At 36.9% G+C, this 19,115-nt stretch overlaps 1 protein-coding gene across 1 annotated transcript in view; it reads right to left on the bottom strand.

Annotated features, from left to right (window-relative positions):
• Window positions 1-19,115, bottom strand: part of LOC123529605 (serine/threonine-protein kinase mTOR-like) — a 106,770-nt gene that overhangs the window by 33,738 nt on the left and 53,917 nt on the right. Inside the window, exons 21-29 of the mRNA XM_053520765.1 lie at window positions 18,703-18,958; window positions 17,863-18,006; window positions 17,063-17,205; window positions 16,393-16,555; window positions 15,620-15,753; window positions 14,082-14,160; window positions 9,888-10,128; window positions 2,465-2,658; window positions 356-463 (exon numbers count right to left, since the gene is read on the bottom strand). Of these exons, the coding sequence (XP_053376740.1) occupies window positions 356-463; window positions 2,465-2,658; window positions 9,888-10,128; window positions 14,082-14,160; window positions 15,620-15,753; window positions 16,393-16,555; window positions 17,063-17,205; window positions 17,863-18,006; window positions 18,703-18,958 (1,462 nt within the window). The remainder of the gene's footprint in view (window positions 1-355; window positions 464-2,464; window positions 2,659-9,887; window positions 10,129-14,081; window positions 14,161-15,619; window positions 15,754-16,392; window positions 16,556-17,062; window positions 17,206-17,862; window positions 18,007-18,702; window positions 18,959-19,115) is intronic.

Raw genomic sequence — 19,115 nt, 5'->3', positions numbered from 1 at the left:
TCTCATGGTCAAACACATTTTGTTTAAGTTTGGTGAAGATTGGACGAGAAATATTCGAATAAGAGTGCGGACAAGAGTAAAAAGACCGATTTTTGTAATTCAAGGGCCATAACTCCAAGACCGATTTGGCTAGTTATCAAACTTGGCCGAGGTCTTATGGTCAAACACATTTTGTTCAAGTTTGGTGAAAATCGGATGAGAAATGTTCCGACTTAGAGTGCGGACAAGCTTTGTGACAGACACACACACAGACTGGAGTAAATCAATATGTCTCCCACACCACTGTGTGGTGGGAGACATAATTAAACACAATATAAACATACTATAAGCCTCTACAAATGTGAAGATAATGTACCTGAAGTCTATCCCACCACATTTGTTTGATGGCTTCTCTACGTTCCGGTACCAGCTTATACTGAATCACCTCCTCTAGCTCCGACAACATTTGCACATTCACCATTGCCTGTCAGCAGAAACATTAAGGCTCTCTTAAGCATATTAAGATTTTTTTTTTGTTGGGTTTAACGCAGCACCAGCACAATTATAGGTCATATTGTGACTTTCCACCTTTGGTGGTGGTGGAGGAAGACCCCAGGTGCCCCTCCATGCATTATTTCATCAAGGGTAGGCATCTGGGTAGATCCACTGACTGACCGACCTTACATAAGCCAGCTGGATGGCCATTCAGATAAAATAAAAATTATCCAAACCAAAACAAGTTCATGGGATATGACCATCATGAGTCAGAATGGCTAATCTGTTTTAAGGTAGTTCTGCACATTTGACGCAAATATAGTTCTGTGAGTATAATTTCATTCAACCATACTGTTGTATCTGAAGTACTTCAGCTGATAAAAAAAAGATAGGGCCTTTTGCTTCATTTTTTTTATTCTGCCTCCAAGCAAACAATAGAAGAGAAAAATCAGAAGATCCAAAAGTAGCCTTTAGTTTTTTACTGTCAGTTTTAGTTTTGTGTGACCACTAAAAAAGCATCTGCTATGGTGTTTTTGTTTTTGTTGGGTTTAACGCCGCACCGACACAAGTAAAGTTCATATGGCGACTTTCCAGCTTTAATGATGGAGGAAGACCCCAGGTGCCTGTCCGTGCATTATTTCATCATCAGTGAGCAGCTGGGTAGAACCACCCACCTTCCGTAAGCCAGATGGATCTCTTCCTCACATGAAAAATTCTACGTCCTGAGTGAGGCTCGAACTTACATTTGAGAGGGGCAAGTGATTCTAAGCAAGCGACCTAAACAACTGATCTTCTATGTTTGACCCTGCTAATCAAAGTCTATGCATTGAACTGAATATGGAATTTTCATGTTTCATTTAGCCTTCTTCAAATTCTACAAGAGAAAAAGATGATCAATCTTCCTCATGTTTTATTTACACTAGAATTTCATGACCTCTGTATGTGCTGATCCTTTTCTGAGAAGAGTCAAAATAAGCCATGCCATGAGAAAACCAACATAAGTTTTGAAAGCGAACAGCATGTATCCAGACCAGCCTGCGCATCCGCGCAGTCTGGTCAGGATCCATGCTGTTCACTAACAATTTCTCTAATAGCACTAGGTTTTGAAAGCGAACAGCATGGATCCTGACCAGACTGTGCAAATGCGCAGGCTGGTCTGGATCCATTCTGGTCGCAAACGCACTATGTTGGTTTTCTCATGGCGCGGCTCAAATTAATTTAAGTAGCTTAATTATCCATATTACTTATATTTTACAGAAATCAAAGTCAACAGTCCCATTCCAATTGTTGAGAATTTACAGGTGATTTTATGAATACAGCTTCAGCTTGATCAAAATTTATGACAAATCCACATTTCTGAAAGCAGGGAAACAAAAATCGTCAGTTTTTCTTCAACAATTTAGTTCTGTTAAGTCTGTTTAGCACCCCCACTAATGCTAAATAAAATTAGCAGTAACCTATCACCTTAATGCATTGATACGCATCAGTGGTTAGGTAGAAAACTGGACTCTTGATTCGAATGTTACCAAGTTTGAATCACTGTGAGTGGGGAATCAGCCCTTTGTTTCCACTATCCTCTACCAAGGGATAAAAATGGTCAGAAAACCAGAAAGTTGTTTCAAGCATAATCAAATACACTGTACAACTTGAAAAAAATCTTATAATAAATGTAAGATAATTTATTTATTGGGGTTTTAAGGTGCACCAACACAGTATAGGTTATATGGCACCAAACAGGACTACAAATTTTGGTTTCACATCTCATTTACATCGAAATAAAAACATGAGGTATGGAATCAAAATTTGCATACCTGCTGGAATCACAGAGTTACAGCAAAACCAGGTGTTAAGACCCTATTAGTCGCCTCTTACGATCATGCAAGGGTACGGCAGTGGTTCCAATTCTTTTCATACATAAATCATCCCAGAACCACATGGGGCAAATGTAAAATAAACAGGTTTAAAACTAAGTAAGTTTGGGACAACTTACCCCATAAGCCCTGCTGTAACTCTCACCAGCCATGGCTGTTAGCTCCGTATCCAGTATGTCCCGAGACTTGTCAATACACTGCTGTGCCAGCAGGAAGTTCTCAGAGTGCACAGCAAACACGGCACGATAAAATGCTCCGTCATATGTTGTTCGGGGTATGAATAACATGTACTCCTCCATAGTGTCCCACTGACCTAAAAAAATCAAACATCCTAATAATTCAATACTTCTTAAATCCATTTAATTTATGCATGATTATGATGACAATAACTTACATGACCTTTCAATACTCTTTTTTTTTTTCACTCTTGGTGTTGCATATAAATACTGAATAAACAAACATACAGGTCCACAAAAAGATGATAAAGGCTTGAAAAACAAGAGCTGTCCATTAAGACAGCCAAGCTCGACTATTCGAAATATTGTCCCAGAAACTGGAAAATTTACCCAAAATTTTAAAATATCAAAAGAGTTTTAAGTTCAAAAGAGGACATAATTTGACCAAAATGCATATCAGAGTTATGGGACTTGATGCTATCAACTAGTTTTATAACCCCGAAGGCACATGTGAAGTTTCAATTCAATATCTGCATTAGTTTTGGAGATAGTAACTTGCATGTAAAACTTTAACCGGAATTTTCTAAGTCCAAAAGGGGGCATAATTTGCCCAAAATACATGTCAGAGTTATGGGACTTTACCCAGTGAGGTTAGTCATTGATCTAGAAAATGTAAAAATAAGTTTCAAATCTATATGCCTTTTAGTAATAGCTGTATGTACTTGCATGCAAAACTTTAACCAGGATTTTCTAAGCCCAAAGGGGGCATAATTTGGCCAAAATGCAGGTCAGAGTGCAGGTTCGAATAGTCAAGCTAAAAATTAACAGAAATAAAATTTTCATAAACTTTTTCATAAAATTTTCTTGTAATATAATCATTGTGGACTCATGTTAATGTCAATTTTGTAGTTCTGTTGACCTATAATTTCAAAGGAATATTACATTTAGGCAGGTCCAAATTAAATATCTACGTCAATATCAGTCTCTAACTGTATAAAACGACAAGACTGTAATATAGTACTGTATCAAATCTACAGTACCACAACAATCGTTGGATAATTAGGAAATGAAATGATTTTTTTCGGTGTTCATGCGAAATGTTCATGTGAAATGAACGACAGAATAGGATCGGCAAATCCATGAATCGCATTAGCGATTCATGTTTAATTTGCCGATCCTATTCTGTTGTTCATTTCGCATGAACATCGTAAAAAATAGTTCCATTACTTATATTTACATTATATTTCCATTTGTAAACTATATAATATCATGGATTGCATATAATTTGTAGAATTTAACATTAAAATCAGCTTCCCAGCCATTCTGTTCACTAGACGGAACAACTGCGACGTCATCCAAGGAACGTTCTCCCTGACTATACGCGGACGTCGTCAAAACAGCGGTCGGTTATCACTAGGCAGCAATGACGTAACTTTCGCGCCTTTCCTTTTGCTGTTCATACGAAATGAACGTCGAAAGTTTCAATGGAGAAGAATTTGGCGAATGTAAATATAACCAAATGATTGCAATTACATTGCTTGTCTTCAACCATATCTTTCCTCTACTGGTCTGACAAATTTCCAAAAAAGTATGATAAAAAGGATAACAATGTAAATAAACTATAATAATTACACATAAAATACTTTGATGTAGATTCTTTATTAAAAAGTATAAAACTGCTTTGACTAAAGTTGGTGAAATTAAAAATAAGAGCTGTCGGAGGACAGCAACGCTCGACTATTCAACAGCCTTGTCGACTGAATGAATACGAAAGTCGAAAAAGGGGCAATATTTAAAAAAAGCAAAATAGGGTTATGGAACCTGCATAGTGCTTATCAGCTCATGACAGTGGACAAGTATGTGAAGTTTCAATCCATTCCCATTAGTGGGTACTGAGATACCAGCTTACATATAAGAATCTAACCCAAAACTCCTAAATTTAAAAAGGGGCATAATTTTGTAAAATGCAAAGTTGAGTTATTGACCCTTTGCACTGCATGTCATATCATGACAGTGAACAAGTGTGTGAAGTTTCAATCCTTTCCCATTAGTGGATACTGAGATACCAGCTTACATACAAAACCTTAACCAAAAAATTTTAAGTCGAAAAAGGGGCATAATTTTGTAAAAAAGCAAAACAGAGTTATGGAACCTGCTTTGTGTATGTCAGATCATGACAGTGAACAAGTGTGTGAAGTTTCAATTCATTCCAATTAGTGAGTACTGAGATACCAGCTTACATACAAAACCTTAACCAAAAAATTCTAAGTCGAAAAAGGGGCATAATTTTGTAAAAAAGCAAAATAGAGTTATGGAACCTGTGCAATGTAAGTCAGTTTATCACAGTGAATAAGTGTGTGAAGTTTCAATCCATTCCCACAAGTGGTTGCTGAGATACCAGCTTACGTACAAAACCTTAACCAAAAATTTCTAAGTCAAAAAAGGGGCATAATTTTGTAAAAAAGCAAAATAGAGTTATGGAACCTGTGCAATGTAAGTCAGTTTATCACAGTGAATAAGTGTGTGAAGTTTCAATCCATTCCCTCAAGTGGTTGCTGAGATACCAGCTTACATACAAAAAGTTAACCAAATTGGGACGCGGACGCCGACGCATGGGCGAGTCCAATAGCTCTACTATTCTATGAATAGTCGAGCTAAAAACCAGAGGGACATTGACCCTAAAGCACTCCCCTGTGTAAAAGGCTTCAAGTGTCTTTGTATAACATAACGGTACAAATACAGAATTAGGTTTACATAAATATCAAGGCTCTAGCTATAATGGATTCAGAGAAAAAGATATTCAAAGTTTTTTTGTAAGAGCCTATATTATATACCTGTCACACACATGGGCATGGCCATTTTTGAATCTAGGGCATTAACTTAATTAATTATGGTAGACAGCCAAACCATGATATCACAAGCCAAATATCAAAGAAACATTTGTGTGAAATTGTTTTAAAATTGGGCCTGTTGTTTCTGACAAGAACATTTTTAAAGAATCAAATATATACTTATAGGGAAAAAGTGACAACTCCCCATGGTGGCCATGTTTTCAGACAAGTCATAACTAGAACTGTCACAGGAGTGACTCATACCCCCACCATACGGTCTTGTCACAGAAGAATGGCAACCATAAGAAATCTTAAAAATACTTAGTCTTTGGAGTACTTCATCCTGGGCTTCCACATATAAGTAATATTAGTATAATACTAGTATAGTAATACTAGTAAATATAAAAAATCTCTAATATTAGAGATACACTGAAAGTGAATACAAAAAAATGTCTTACCGACCCATGTTACCACAGAAAAATGTATTTACTTTTTACATAGGACTTATAATTAAAAAGTTAGAAAAATACCTAAAATATTGAAAATCTAAAAATAGGATTTCTAAAAATAGACTAATTCCTTGAATTTAAGAGGAAGAAACTCAGTACAAAAGTTAAAAAAAGGTTACTTCCCTCTGGCTCTAAGCCAATCAGAATAAGATATAGTGAAAATACATCAAAATTAACCTTAAATTCTAGGTAAAAGGGGACACAATTCAAGAAAAATTAGTGTCAGAGTTATGCACCTTGTGTCACATGATGTGGGTGATGAGGTGGAACATCTATTTTAAGTCTGAATCAAATCCATTCAATAGTAACTGAGATATAGTGAAAATACATAAAAATTAACCTTAAATTCTAAGTAAAAAGGGGCATAATTCATGAAAAATTGGTGTCAGAGTTATGCACCTTGTGTCACATGATGTGGGTGATGAGGTGGAACATCTATTTTAAGTTTGAATCAAATCCATTTTGTAATAACTGAGATATAGTGAAAATACATCAAAATCAACCTTAAATTTAAAGTAAAAGGGGACATAATTCATAAAAAAAATTATGTCAGAGTTAAGCACCTTATGTCACATGATCTGGGTGATGAGGTGGAACAACTATTTTAAGTTTGAATCGAATCCATTTAGTAATAACTCAGATATAGTGAAAATACAACAAAATTAACCTTAAATTCTAAGTAAAAGGAGAAATAATTCATGAAAACTTAGTGTCAGAGTTATGCACCTTGTGTCACATGATGTGGACACATGATGTGGGTGATGAAGTGGAACATCTATTTTAAGTTTGAATGAAATCCATTTTGTAGTAACTGAGATATAGTGAAAATACTTCAAAATCAACCTTAAATTCTAAGTAAAAAGGGGCATAATTCATAAAAAAATGGTGTCAGAGTTATGCACCTTGTGTCACATGATGTGGGTGATGAGGTGGAACATCTATTTTAAGTTTGAATCAAATCCATTTAGTAATAACTGAGATATAGTGAAAATACAACAAAATTAACCTTAAATTCTAAGTAAAAGGGGACATAATTCATGAAAACTTGGTGTCAGAGTTATGCACCTTGTGTCACATGATGTGGGTGATAAGGTGGAACATGTATTTTAAGTTTGAATCAAATCCATTTGGTAATAACTGAGATAATAGATTTCGGGACGTGACGGGACGGGACGGGACGCGACAAAACTGACTCCTATATACCCCCCTCAAACATGTTTGGTGGGGGTATAAAAATTTGAACACTCTTGGTAGAAGGTCAAACAAGGGCCATTTGTGTGAAATTAAATATTTAAAATCAGGTCAGCGATTTCATACAAAAAAAAAATTCTTACACTTTCCACTATTTACATATAGGGAAGTGACAATGCCCTCTGGTGACCATATTTTTTGATGAATCAAAAAAACTTGAAAAATCTTTTTCAAAGGTCAAACAAGGACCACTTTGTGTGAATTTATTTTAAAATGCGGCCAGCAGTTTCATACTAGAAGATTTTTGAAGTTTCCAATATATAAATGTAGGGAAAAGTGATCACGCCCCATTTTTATTTTTTAATGAATCAGAATAATTTGAACAATCTTGGTGGGGGGTCACACAAAGACTATTTGTGTAAAATTATTTTAAAATCTGGCCAGCTGTTTCACATAAAAACATTTTTAAAGTTTCTACTATATACATAGTATATGCATATTTTCAGGCAAATCGGGATAATCTGAATAATCTTTTCAAAATCTGACCAGAGGTTTAGGAGGAGATGTCATTCAAAGATTTTTCTATTTTTAGCTCTAGTGGCCACTGTGCAAGCAAGCGGAACCATTTGAACAGAGCTTTAAAGACAGCTGGTTTTGTTTGCTATTTTAACATTTACAGGGTATTTTAATCTGTGAGTAAATACTGCCCACATATTACAACAAGAGGACCATGATGGTCCTGAATCGCTCACCTCTTCCCACATGATCCAGTTTTGAGTATGACGTCGTTTTTTCTATTATTTGACGTAGTGACCTAGTTTTTCAGCTCATGTGACCCAGTTTTGAACTTGACCTAGATATTATAAAGATAAAAATTCTGACCAATTTTCATGAAGATCCATTGAAAAATATGGTCTCTAGAGAGGTCACAAGGTTTTTCTATTATTTGACCTATTGACCTAGTTTTTTAAGGCACGTGACCCGGTTTCAAACTTGACCTAGATATCATCGAGGTGAACATTCTGACCAATTTTCATGAAGATCCATTCAAGGGTATGGCCTCTAGAGAGGTCACAAGGTTTTTCTATTTCAAGACCTACTGACCTAGTTTTTGATCGCAGTTGACCATGTTTCAAACTTGACCTAGATATCATCAAGATAAACATTCAGACCAACTTTCATACAGATCCCATGAAAAATATGGCCTTTAGAGAGGTCACAACGTTTTTTCATTATTTGACCTACTGACCTACTTTTTGAAGGCACGTGACCCACTTTCGAACTTGACTTAGATATCATCAAGGTGAACATTCTGACCAATTTTTATGAATATCCATTCACAAGTATGGCCTCTAGAGAGGTCACAAGGTTTTTCTATTTTTAGACCTACTGACCTAGTTTTTGACGGCACATGACCCTGTTTCGAATTTGACCTAGATATCATCAAGATGAACATTCAGACCAACTTTCATGAAGATCCATTGAAAAATATGGCCTTTAGAAAGGTCACAAGGTTTTTCTATTATTTGACCTACTGACCTAGTTTTTGATGGCACGTGACCCACTTTCAAATTTGACCTAGATATCATCAAGATGAACATTCAGATAAACTTTCATACAGATCCCATGGAAAATATGGCCTCTAGTTAGGTCTCAAGGTTTCTCTATTATTTGACCTACTGACCTAGTTTTTGATGGCACGTGACCCTGTTTCGAACACGACTTAGATATCATCAAGGTGAACATTCTGACAAATTTTCATGAAGATTTCATGAAATATATGGCCTCTAGAGAGGTCACAAGGTTTTTCTATTTTTAGACCTACTGACCTAGTTTTTAACCGCACGTGACCCAGTTTCGAACTTGACCTAGATATCATCAAGATGACCTTTCAGACCAACTTTCACACAGATCCCATGAAAAATATGGCCTTTAGAGAGGTCACAAGGTTTTTCTATTATTTGACCTACTGACCTAGTTTTTGATGGCACGTGACCCAGTTTCGAACTTGACCTAGATATCATCAAGGTGAACGTTCTGACCAATTTTCATGAAGATCTTGTGAAATATATGGCCTCTAGAAAGGTCACAAGGTTTTTCTATTTTTAGACCTACTGACCTAGTTTTTGATGGCACGTGACCCAGTTTCGAACTTGACCTAGATATCATCAAGATGAACATTCAGACCAACTTTCATACAGATCCCATGAAAAATATGGCCTTTAAAGAGGTCACAAGGTTTTTCTATTATTTGACCTACTGACCTAGTTTTTGAAGGCACGTGACCCAGTTTCGAACTTGACCTAGATATCATCAAGGTGAACGTTCTGACCAACTTTCATGAAGATCTTTGAAATATATGGCCTCTAGAGAGGTCACAAGGTTTTTCTATTTTTAGACCTACTGACCTAGTTTTTGACCGCACGTGACCCAGTTTCGAACTTGACCTAGATATCATCAAGATGAACATTCTGACCAATTTTCATGAAGATCCATTGAAAATTATGGCCTCTAGAGAGGTCACAAGGTTTTTCTATTTTTAGACCTACTGACCTAGTTTTTGACGGCACGTGACCCAGTTTCGAACTTGACCTAGATATCATCAAGATGAACATTCTGACCAACTTTCATAAAGATCCCATGAAAAATGTGACCTCTAGAGTGGTCACAAGCAAAAGTTTACGGACGGACGCACGGACGGACGACGGACACCGCGCGATCACAAAAGCTCACCTTGTCACTTTGTGACAGGTGAGCTAAAAACCTGTTTGTCCCCTCAAAAGTGATCTTTATAGACAGGTTTGAATGTAAGTGATTTCAAGGTATAATACATACCTAGGCCCCATGCAGAAGCAGATGCCATTGTCGCCATTTTGCTCCTGACATCATCACTGACCATCGGCCATTTCTCACAGGCAAGCTGGTGTAGCTGATTCCACTCTGCCAAAGCCTCAAGACATCTCATTCTCCCTAGCAATAAGTTTACACTGTCTGGAGTCTGCTCCTGTTTCTGCTCGTATGCAGACAATGCTCGGTTCCAGTCATGCAACTTCTCAAACCAGCCCTCCTGGATTTTCTGCTCATCAGAATAATACAAACTTATCAATAATCAGAATAATACAAACTTAACGATAATCAGAATAATACAAACTTAACGATAAAGTGTTTACTCTCTGTGACAAATTCATACAGACATTATTCCTATTTACTTAGATATTTCTAAAACTTAACAACTTATTCAGACTGTACTTAGAAATAAAAGTGACTAAAAATGCTATAAGTATTTATCAAATTAAGTTTTTATGACTTTATAGTTTTCATTTTAGTTTGAAATGAGCCGTGCCATGAGAAAACCAACATAGTGGGTTTGCGACCAGCATGGATCCAGACCAACCCGCGCATCCGCGCAGTCTGGTCAGGATCCATGCTGTTCGCTTTTCAAGCCTATTGGAATTGGAGAAACTGTTAGCGAACAGCATGGATCCTGACCAGACTGCGCAGGCTGGTCTGGATCCATGCTGGTCGCAAACCCACTATGTTGGTTTTCTCATGGCATGGCTCAAATATATTATGGGCGAAGGCATCAACACATACACTGATGTGTTTCATATGGATCCAATAAGATATTATGCAACCAACAATATTTTGCACATACTTTTTCTTTCCTCTCCTTAACAAATTAGTATAATGTTGTATACTTACTGTTCCATGTAAAAACTGCAAATGGCAACAGTTGGAACAGATAAAGTTGCATCACAATTAATGCTATGATATGATTGTAGTGCAGCCAATGGGAAGACGGAAATCATGGCCTTAACCTTTAGCCTGCTAAATATCTTAAATGGACTGGTCCATCATTCAATTTGGGCAATACCATTTGTTATTTGTAGGGGAGTTGACTGAAAATTTTCTGACAGAATAGCTAACAGTGCAGACCATGTACTGGTCACAAAGGCAGAATCACTTGCAGCCAGCAGGCTAAAAGTCAAGTTTCACAAAATTCTTAGGAAATGACAATTGATCAATATAATCAAGGGCTGAACGCAATTCTGTAGTAACTTCTATTAAATAAAGAAGGACTTACAACAGTATTGCGTTCACCCTTGGTATACTGTTTCACTCTAGGAAACATTAAACTGTAAACATTCCTTAATTTGGTAACAAGCTGAAATATTTCCTATAATTAACAACATAGGCCTAATGTTTCAAATATATAAATATGAAGCACAGGCTTTCAAGTGACCTTTGGTGAAAAACTAGGAGAAAAGTTAGAGCCTCTGACATAAAAAAGTAGGTAAAAAGTAGGAATCTGATGATAAAATGTAGGAACTTATGAGAACAAACTCAGGCCCAGATCCAGAAATATTTGATTGAGGGGCATTTGTTTTAGAACAAAAGCATCACAGGCATGATGCATAGAGCAGACAGGGGTAGGTACGGGAGCCGAGCCTCTGTCAATGTTGGTGGAAGGGATGAGCAGGGTCTCCTTCGGAATGTTTTTGATATACAGGTATGCAATGGTGGCCTCAAGTGCATTTTTTTGTCTACTGGATGGGGTATTCCTCTCATTTTATTTTAGGGGTGGAGATAAGGGGGCTGTCCCCTTAGAAAGTTTTGAAATACAGGTATGAAAAGGTAGGCTGTGGTGCAATCTGACTAAAGTACATCTCCTATTACGCTATGCATAGGATCTGACAACGAGCTATTGATGGCCTCGTTCTGACAACCCTTCCGCTAGCCAATCAAAAGCTAACTTACAACATTCTGCAAGCTTTAAAAAGCCTTGGTTTTTGATATCAACAATTTTTATGTCGAAAGATGTCAGATAGCCGGTTAGCTCAGTCGGTAGGGCACTTGCTCTGTAAGCGAAAGGCCCGGGTTCGAGCCCTGGATTAACTGCAAATTTTTCTTACTCTTTGACATTCAAACAAGTTGTCTGATTGGTTCAAACGAAAATAGATTTGCGAAAATAAAAATAGCAATATTGGAAATCCAAAATATACAGAAGACGAATGTGAATGGGTCGTTCTCAGATCTTCGTTTAGAAGATCAAGTACTTTAGTCAGATTGGGCTGTGGTGCATTTTTTTGTCTAAATTTTGAGGTATGGGAGGAGGAATCCCAGACATTTTAGGGGGGTCAGGGGGCTCTCCCTTGGAAATTTTGAAATACAGGCATGAAATGGTGGGTCTCTGGTGCATTTTTTTGTCTACATCTTTAAGTGTAGGAGGAGGTATCCCAGTCATTTTAGGAGGGTCAGCGGGCTTAACCCCTGGAAAATTTTGAAATACAGGTACGAAATATATCAATGAAAATGTCAGAATGAAAACAATCAAGGCCTTCTTGTAATTTATCATTATAATTTATCACAGTTCATCGTTCAGATGCTTCAGTATTTAACCACTCGGGCTAATGCCCTCATGGTTCAATTTCTATGGATCTTAACTCTGAACCGTGGTAAATCAGATGATAAACCACTCGAAGGCCTTGATTATTTGTTAAACATATAAGGTCTATCTATTTTCATGATGCTTTGAAGTTCCCATTGTACATAGCTACCTGAAACCTCTTAATATGCTTCAATAACAAGGTCAGTATTCAAATCACATAACAAACTAACAGCAGGTTTCTGCATGCATAAGTGGTCACAGCAGCATGTCAAAAGTCTCCAGAGCATCACCAGTACACCACCAGTCCTTATATTATGTAACAAAATTCATTATCTAAATAGACTTACACCATCTCCTAACATATTTCTTCTCCTTTAGATAAAACTAAGAGCTATTACTAAATGTGATGAATGTACCCCACACACCGCCCCTCCCCCCTCATGCACTGACAACATACTGCAATTTGATGCACACAAGATTGCATAATTATGTGAACTGTATGTATATTGACTGTATGTATACAGTATAGTAACAAAAAACACAGTCCCATAACTCTGCAGAATTTTTATCTAAAAGAATGTAACATGCATCATGCACACCTATGGTTGGTACTGATCACATGTGTGAAGTTTCATTAACTTGTGTGCAAGGGCCCAGAAGACTAGGCGTGCACAAGATTGCATATGCAGACTGTAAGTACATAGTATGTTAACAAGAAACAACGTCCTGTAACTCTGCAAATTTGTTTTCAGAAAGAACCTAACATGCCACATGCACACAATTACTGTTGTTACTGATCACTTCTGTGAAGTTTCATTAAACTGTGTCAAGGGGATGAGGAGAGATGGTGTGCACAAGATTGTGTCTATTTATATAGCATAGTAACAAAAAAACAAAGTCCTGTAACTCTGCATTTTTTTCTGAAAGAACCTTATATGCCCCATGCACAACAGTTACTATTGTTGTTACTGATCACTTGTATAAAGTTTCATTAAACTGTGTCAAGGGGATGAGGAGAGATGGTGCGCACAAGATTGTGTGTATGTATATAGTATAGTAATAAAAACAAAGTCCCATAACTCTGCAGAATTTTTTCCTGAAAAGACCTAACATGCACCAATGCACAACTACTGTTGTAACTGATCACTTTTGTAAAGTTTCATTAAACTTTGTCAAGGGGATGAGGAAAGCTGGTTCTGTCTGCGTACAGACGGACGGATGACCTGAAACCAGTATACCCCCACTTACAACTTCGTTCTTGTGGGGTACAAAAAGTAGGAATAGTAGGAGTTTTTTCAAAAAAAGTAGGAAAAATGTAGGAACAGACCTAAAAAGTAGGCAAAGTAGGAAAAAGTAGCAGTCAAATTTTAAGTTGTAGTTTATAATTTGATGTCTATGTAAAGAAATTCTTCTGAAATGCGCTTTTATGTTTATTCATTAATATTTACGAGGAATTAACCATGCATGGATGTCAAAGTTGTGACAATCCACAAACAATGAAAACTCCCATTTACATGTATTAAAATTTTAGAATTCAAAAACCACAAAATCCAAGCCCCATCGAAACAGCCATTTCAACCGAAACCAAGATAGTTAATGCCAACAAAATGAACTGATTTCACAATAAACACAGTACATACAAGATCAGCTCTGTGATGTTTCATGGCATACTCGAGTACCCCAGCTGCAGACTCTGGTTGCTGTAACTTGTTGTTGATGCTAAAAATAGAATTTAAACAAGAGTTGTTGGAGGACAGCAATGCTTGATTATTCAAAACCTCGTCAAGATAAAAAGTTTAAAAAATGAAAACACTGACCCAAAAAATGTTAAGTCAAAGAAAGTGGCATAATTTTAAGAAGCAACAAAACATATAGTGATTGAACCGGTGTATTTCTTTTTTCTTTTTTTTTTTTTTTTTTTGGGATTTAACGTCGCACCGACACATGATAGGTCATATGGCGACTTTCCAGCTTTAATGGTGGAGGAAGACCCCAGGTGCCCCTCCGTGCATTATTACATCATGAGCTGGCACCTGGGTAGAACCACCGACCTTCCGTAAACCAGCTGGATAGCTTCCTCACATGAAGAATTCAACGCCCCGAGTGAGGCTCGAACCCACATCGACGAGGGGCAAGTGATTTAGTCAGCGACCTTAACCACTCGGCCATCAGCCATTTTTTAAATGTATGAATTTTCCATCAACAAGTGGTTGCGGAGAAATATGCTTTCCTACGAAAACAATCAAATATTGCTACATCAAAAAATGGGCATATAGAGGATACTACACGAGTGTCTTTTCATACTGAATTTATAAAACCAGGTGAATAAAATAAAATGTGAGGCTCTGCCAAGCATTTTATCAATTTTATCCAACAAGTTTAATAAATTCAATGTGGAAAGTCACAAATGTAATATTCTTTTTATCAAATGTAAGCTTTTCCAGCCGAAACATAAAAAATATACTTTCTTTGACTATTATAAACAAGTCAATTTGACCAACGTCTCCGATACTTTAAACAACGTCTACATCAAAGCTTTATTACACTATTACGTAATGGCTTTATTACACTCCCGTGACATCAAACATGTGATAAAAATAGTTATAGAACTTGTGCAGTGCATGCCAAGTCCTTGCAGTCAGTGTGTAAAGTTTAAATCTATTCTTGTTAATACTTACTGAGATACTAGCTTACATACAAAAATTTTACCAAATGGTGGCAGCCAACAGCGACAAATGGAGTACAATAATGGAAGTAGATGGCCTCATTATTTCAACTTTTATGCTAACTGCATCAAAGTGAAGACAAAGAGTTCTCTGTAGCTCAAAATGGAGTTCATCGTCTCGTATTGGCTTTTGTTATGAAAAGACATTACGCTATGTCCAAATAAGGATTAGTACATTCTAATTGCATCAATACTATTTTGACACTGACAAGCTGCATACTGTTAACCTTTACCCTGCTCAGTTTCTAGAAAGGACTGGTCAATCATTGAACTTGAGCAGTACCACTTATTATTCAAAGGGGTACTCACTGATGATTTACTGACTGAATAGCAAACAGTGCAGACCATGATTAGCCTGCACACATGTGCAGGCTGATCTTGGTCTACACTGGTCACAAAGGCAAAATCATTTACCACCAGCTGGCTAAAGGTTAAACAAATGCATATTCATACCTGATCAGAGCTTCCAATGTGTCAGTTGTTGGGCCTCGATGAAACTCCTCTTCCTTGTAGTGGAGAGCTTTAGCATATGCTCTACACTTCATTGCACGCTGCCCCAATAGTGAAGCTTCAAGGGGTAATGGTCCCTATTATAATATATATCTCACTTTTAATACACAAACATTATATCAGTAAACAAAGGAAATTTGTATTGCACCTCATTAAATTTTAGAAAACACAAATCAGAACCATGATTTTATATATCTAAACAATATTCTTTTTTTCTATTTTTAGCTTTGGTGGCCATTTATAGGATCCAAGTTGAACCATTTGAACACAACAGAAAGCAGTTCATGCACTTATGCTTCAGGTAAAGTTTCGTGAAGATCCATTGGGCTGTTCATGAGCTGTTTAAAGGTTATTTCTATTTTTAGCTAGGGCAGCCCCTAAAAGGAACCAATGGACACTATTTGAATTCCATACACAGATGCTACAGACCAAGCCTGGTGAAGATCCATCAAGCTGTTCATGAGAAGAAGTAGTTTAAAGACTTTCTATTTTTAGCTTGGTGGCTCTAGAAAGGGTCTACTGAAACCATACGAAAAATCTGAGAGGTCCATGCTTGGATGCCACAGACCAGGTTTGTTTAATACCGGCCAATAGTCTCAGAGAAGATAATTTAGTAAAAATACTGATGCTAGAAGACAGGCAATGGATGCCAGACCATCCACCAATATTAACAGGACTTCTTAAACAAAGTTCAGAAGGGTTAAAAATTTTGAGACCTTGTCACAATGCTCCATGAATTCTGCAAGGTTAAGCAGTGTCTGTGTGATCTCAGGTATTTCCTGGGATGTGAGTGCTTGCTCCAGGTTGTTGATCAATTCGTCTTGCTGTGTCTCAGTCAGCTCCGTCCAACATGACACAAACGCTGCATTAAATAGATCTCTGAAAACATTGCAAAACAAATGTTTAAAGGACTTTGCAGGCTGTATCTACATGTAAATTAATGGGAAGCTGAAGTATAGAGGTAAAAGTACCAGCTGCTCAACCTGGTCGTCATGGGTACGAACCAGAGTGAGGTCACCACTGTGCCACTCCTTATATGACACGAGTCCTGAGTTTCCTCTGGAAGGAATCACTTACTATTCAAATACATTTACACTTCAAACTTTTTCATCACGGGCATAGTGGAAGTAAAGTAACACAATAATTTCAAATTTTATTACAACTTTTGGTATGTCAATAAAATTACAAATTGTCCAAATAAATACAGTAAACCTGATATATAAAGACAACATATGGATAGCCGAAAAATTGGTCTTTCTTTGCATATAATCTTTACTCACAGGTCAACTATTTGGCAGATGTATATACCGGCAATGGGAGCTAGTGGTCTTTAAAAACTAGATGTCTCTGTTCACAATTGGTGTTAAGCAGTGTTGGTGAACTTACCGTGCTAAAGGATTGTAGGACTGAGCAAGAGCCCAGCACGACCTGAGGGCAGGGGAAGGGGACTCTTTCAGTAACTCTATACTCAGTCTTCTCAACCATTCCATCCAATCTTCCTTAGAGACTCGTCTTCCTGCACCCAGAGCCTAAAAATTAAAGTCACCTTCAAATCATATCCAGCTATATCATTCACTATGCAAGAAATCAATGTGAAAAATTCTATTAATATCCTTTAAAATCTTGTAGTCTTGACATAAAGAGAGATTTCCTGGGAACATGAAATTTTAAAATATTTTTCTAAGACATAGTGAATGGAAATGTTGTTTCTTGGGATTTATTTTGCAAGTTTATGAATGCATTATATCAGTCTTATGAACTGGAGGCAACTAGTGAAAAACGCAAGTTTTACATGTTATAACATATGCATAATCTTGAAGGCAAAAGAGCAGCACTAAGAATATTGTTGATTCTGTAACAGAAAACAAATATTTTAAGGCTGTAAAAAGCTAGATTAAATTAATAATTCAAGCATTCTTTTCCTGTCAAGCTTGTTTTGACTATGTAATACAGTGCCATACCTGGCTTGCAGTTCACCATGGAATCTGCATATATAAAATGGTACAATGTGTGACCTTGTTTACACATGGTTACATTCCTGCTTAAATATCCTTGAAATTGATAAAAACAGAAGTTTTATGTTAGAGTATGTGTTGTAATATTTAGTTTGGTGCCTTACCTAACTGCCTATACCAGACCTTACAGGTATCAACTGGGTTGTCAACTTCCCTTAATGCTGCACTTACCATCTGTAAATTGATGAAACTGACATGAAGTTTTTTAATAACCGTCTGCTCACTCTGCTTCTTCTCAGACTCAACCACTTTAGATCTGTTTCTCTTGTACTTCATCAGTATGGGATCGTCCTCCTCTTCAGCTATTGTCGTACCCTAAAATGTTTCATTCTTAAGTCATGATATTGGTATGTGACTAGGTGAAAAAAATGTTTTCTTAATGTATTTTTAAGTCGAAATGACAGGTAAAGTCAAGTGACTTTTTTTATTTGATACAATAAAGTTTACAGTACTTTTTCAAAAGTGTAATAGTTATCTAACACATGACTGAAGTGTGTAAGCTGTGATGATCATGGATGGAATCAGTATTCTGTACATCCGGCATACAACAGGCCTTAGAGGGTCAGGTCATTTTTTTTTTTGGTAAGGTTTAACGTCACACCTCAACAACTTAGGACAGATGGCGTCTTTTCCAGCTTTTGATTGTGGAATACTTCAGGTGACCCTTTGAGCATTTTCCAAGCATGGGTACAACAACCTACCTTCAGTAAGCCAGATGGACATCTTCATCACATAAAGAGTTCTACACCCCAACTGTCTTTTCAGACCCACATGGGTGCCAGGCATGTGATCAACCCACCTTAACCATTGAGCCATGAAGGCTCCTCTAAGGGAAGGTATGCAAACGAATGTTTGCTAACATTACCGTAACAACATTTTACAGGAAAAATGATAAGCTAAGCACAGATGAAACCTTGCGTAATAAAAATGCTGTTTAAGGTTCACAAAAATTTGGAAATCCAAAAATATGTGATATTACAATATAAAATCAGAATGTAAAAAGCGACACACCTTCAGTATCCTACACATAAGGATGTTATATCTCTGATGCTGTATTTTATGTTTTGTTGTAATCTTGTTCAACATTGGAATAAATATGAGGAACTTTTGTCCCAGTTGCATAATCAATGCACACAGCGTGTCCATTGCTGTGTGCTGTAACTCAGGGGTCATGTCCAGGGTTCGAGCCAGTGGATGTATCACTCGAGAAGCGAAATCTGTTAAGTCCAAGTTGTCTGCCAGCCTGTCTATAGTCTCTAAGGCAACTCTGCAATAACAAGTTAACTGAAAACTGCACTGATGTAAGAATGCATTTTCTAGGAAAAAAAAATTGAGGGTGGATCCAGAAGTAATGTCACTTTGTCCCTTGCACATTTATTCATCATTGTATCATTAAAGAAATCAGGTGAGGATGTAAGCTAATT

This window comes from Mercenaria mercenaria, chromosome 13 (assembly GCF_021730395.1).
Source record: "Mercenaria mercenaria strain notata chromosome 13, MADL_Memer_1, whole genome shotgun sequence".
Classification (NCBI taxonomy): Eukaryota; Metazoa; Mollusca; class Bivalvia; order Venerida; family Veneridae; genus Mercenaria; species Mercenaria mercenaria.
Note: the sequence above shows the minus strand (reverse complement) of the source record. Positions and strands in the feature narration are given on the sequence as shown.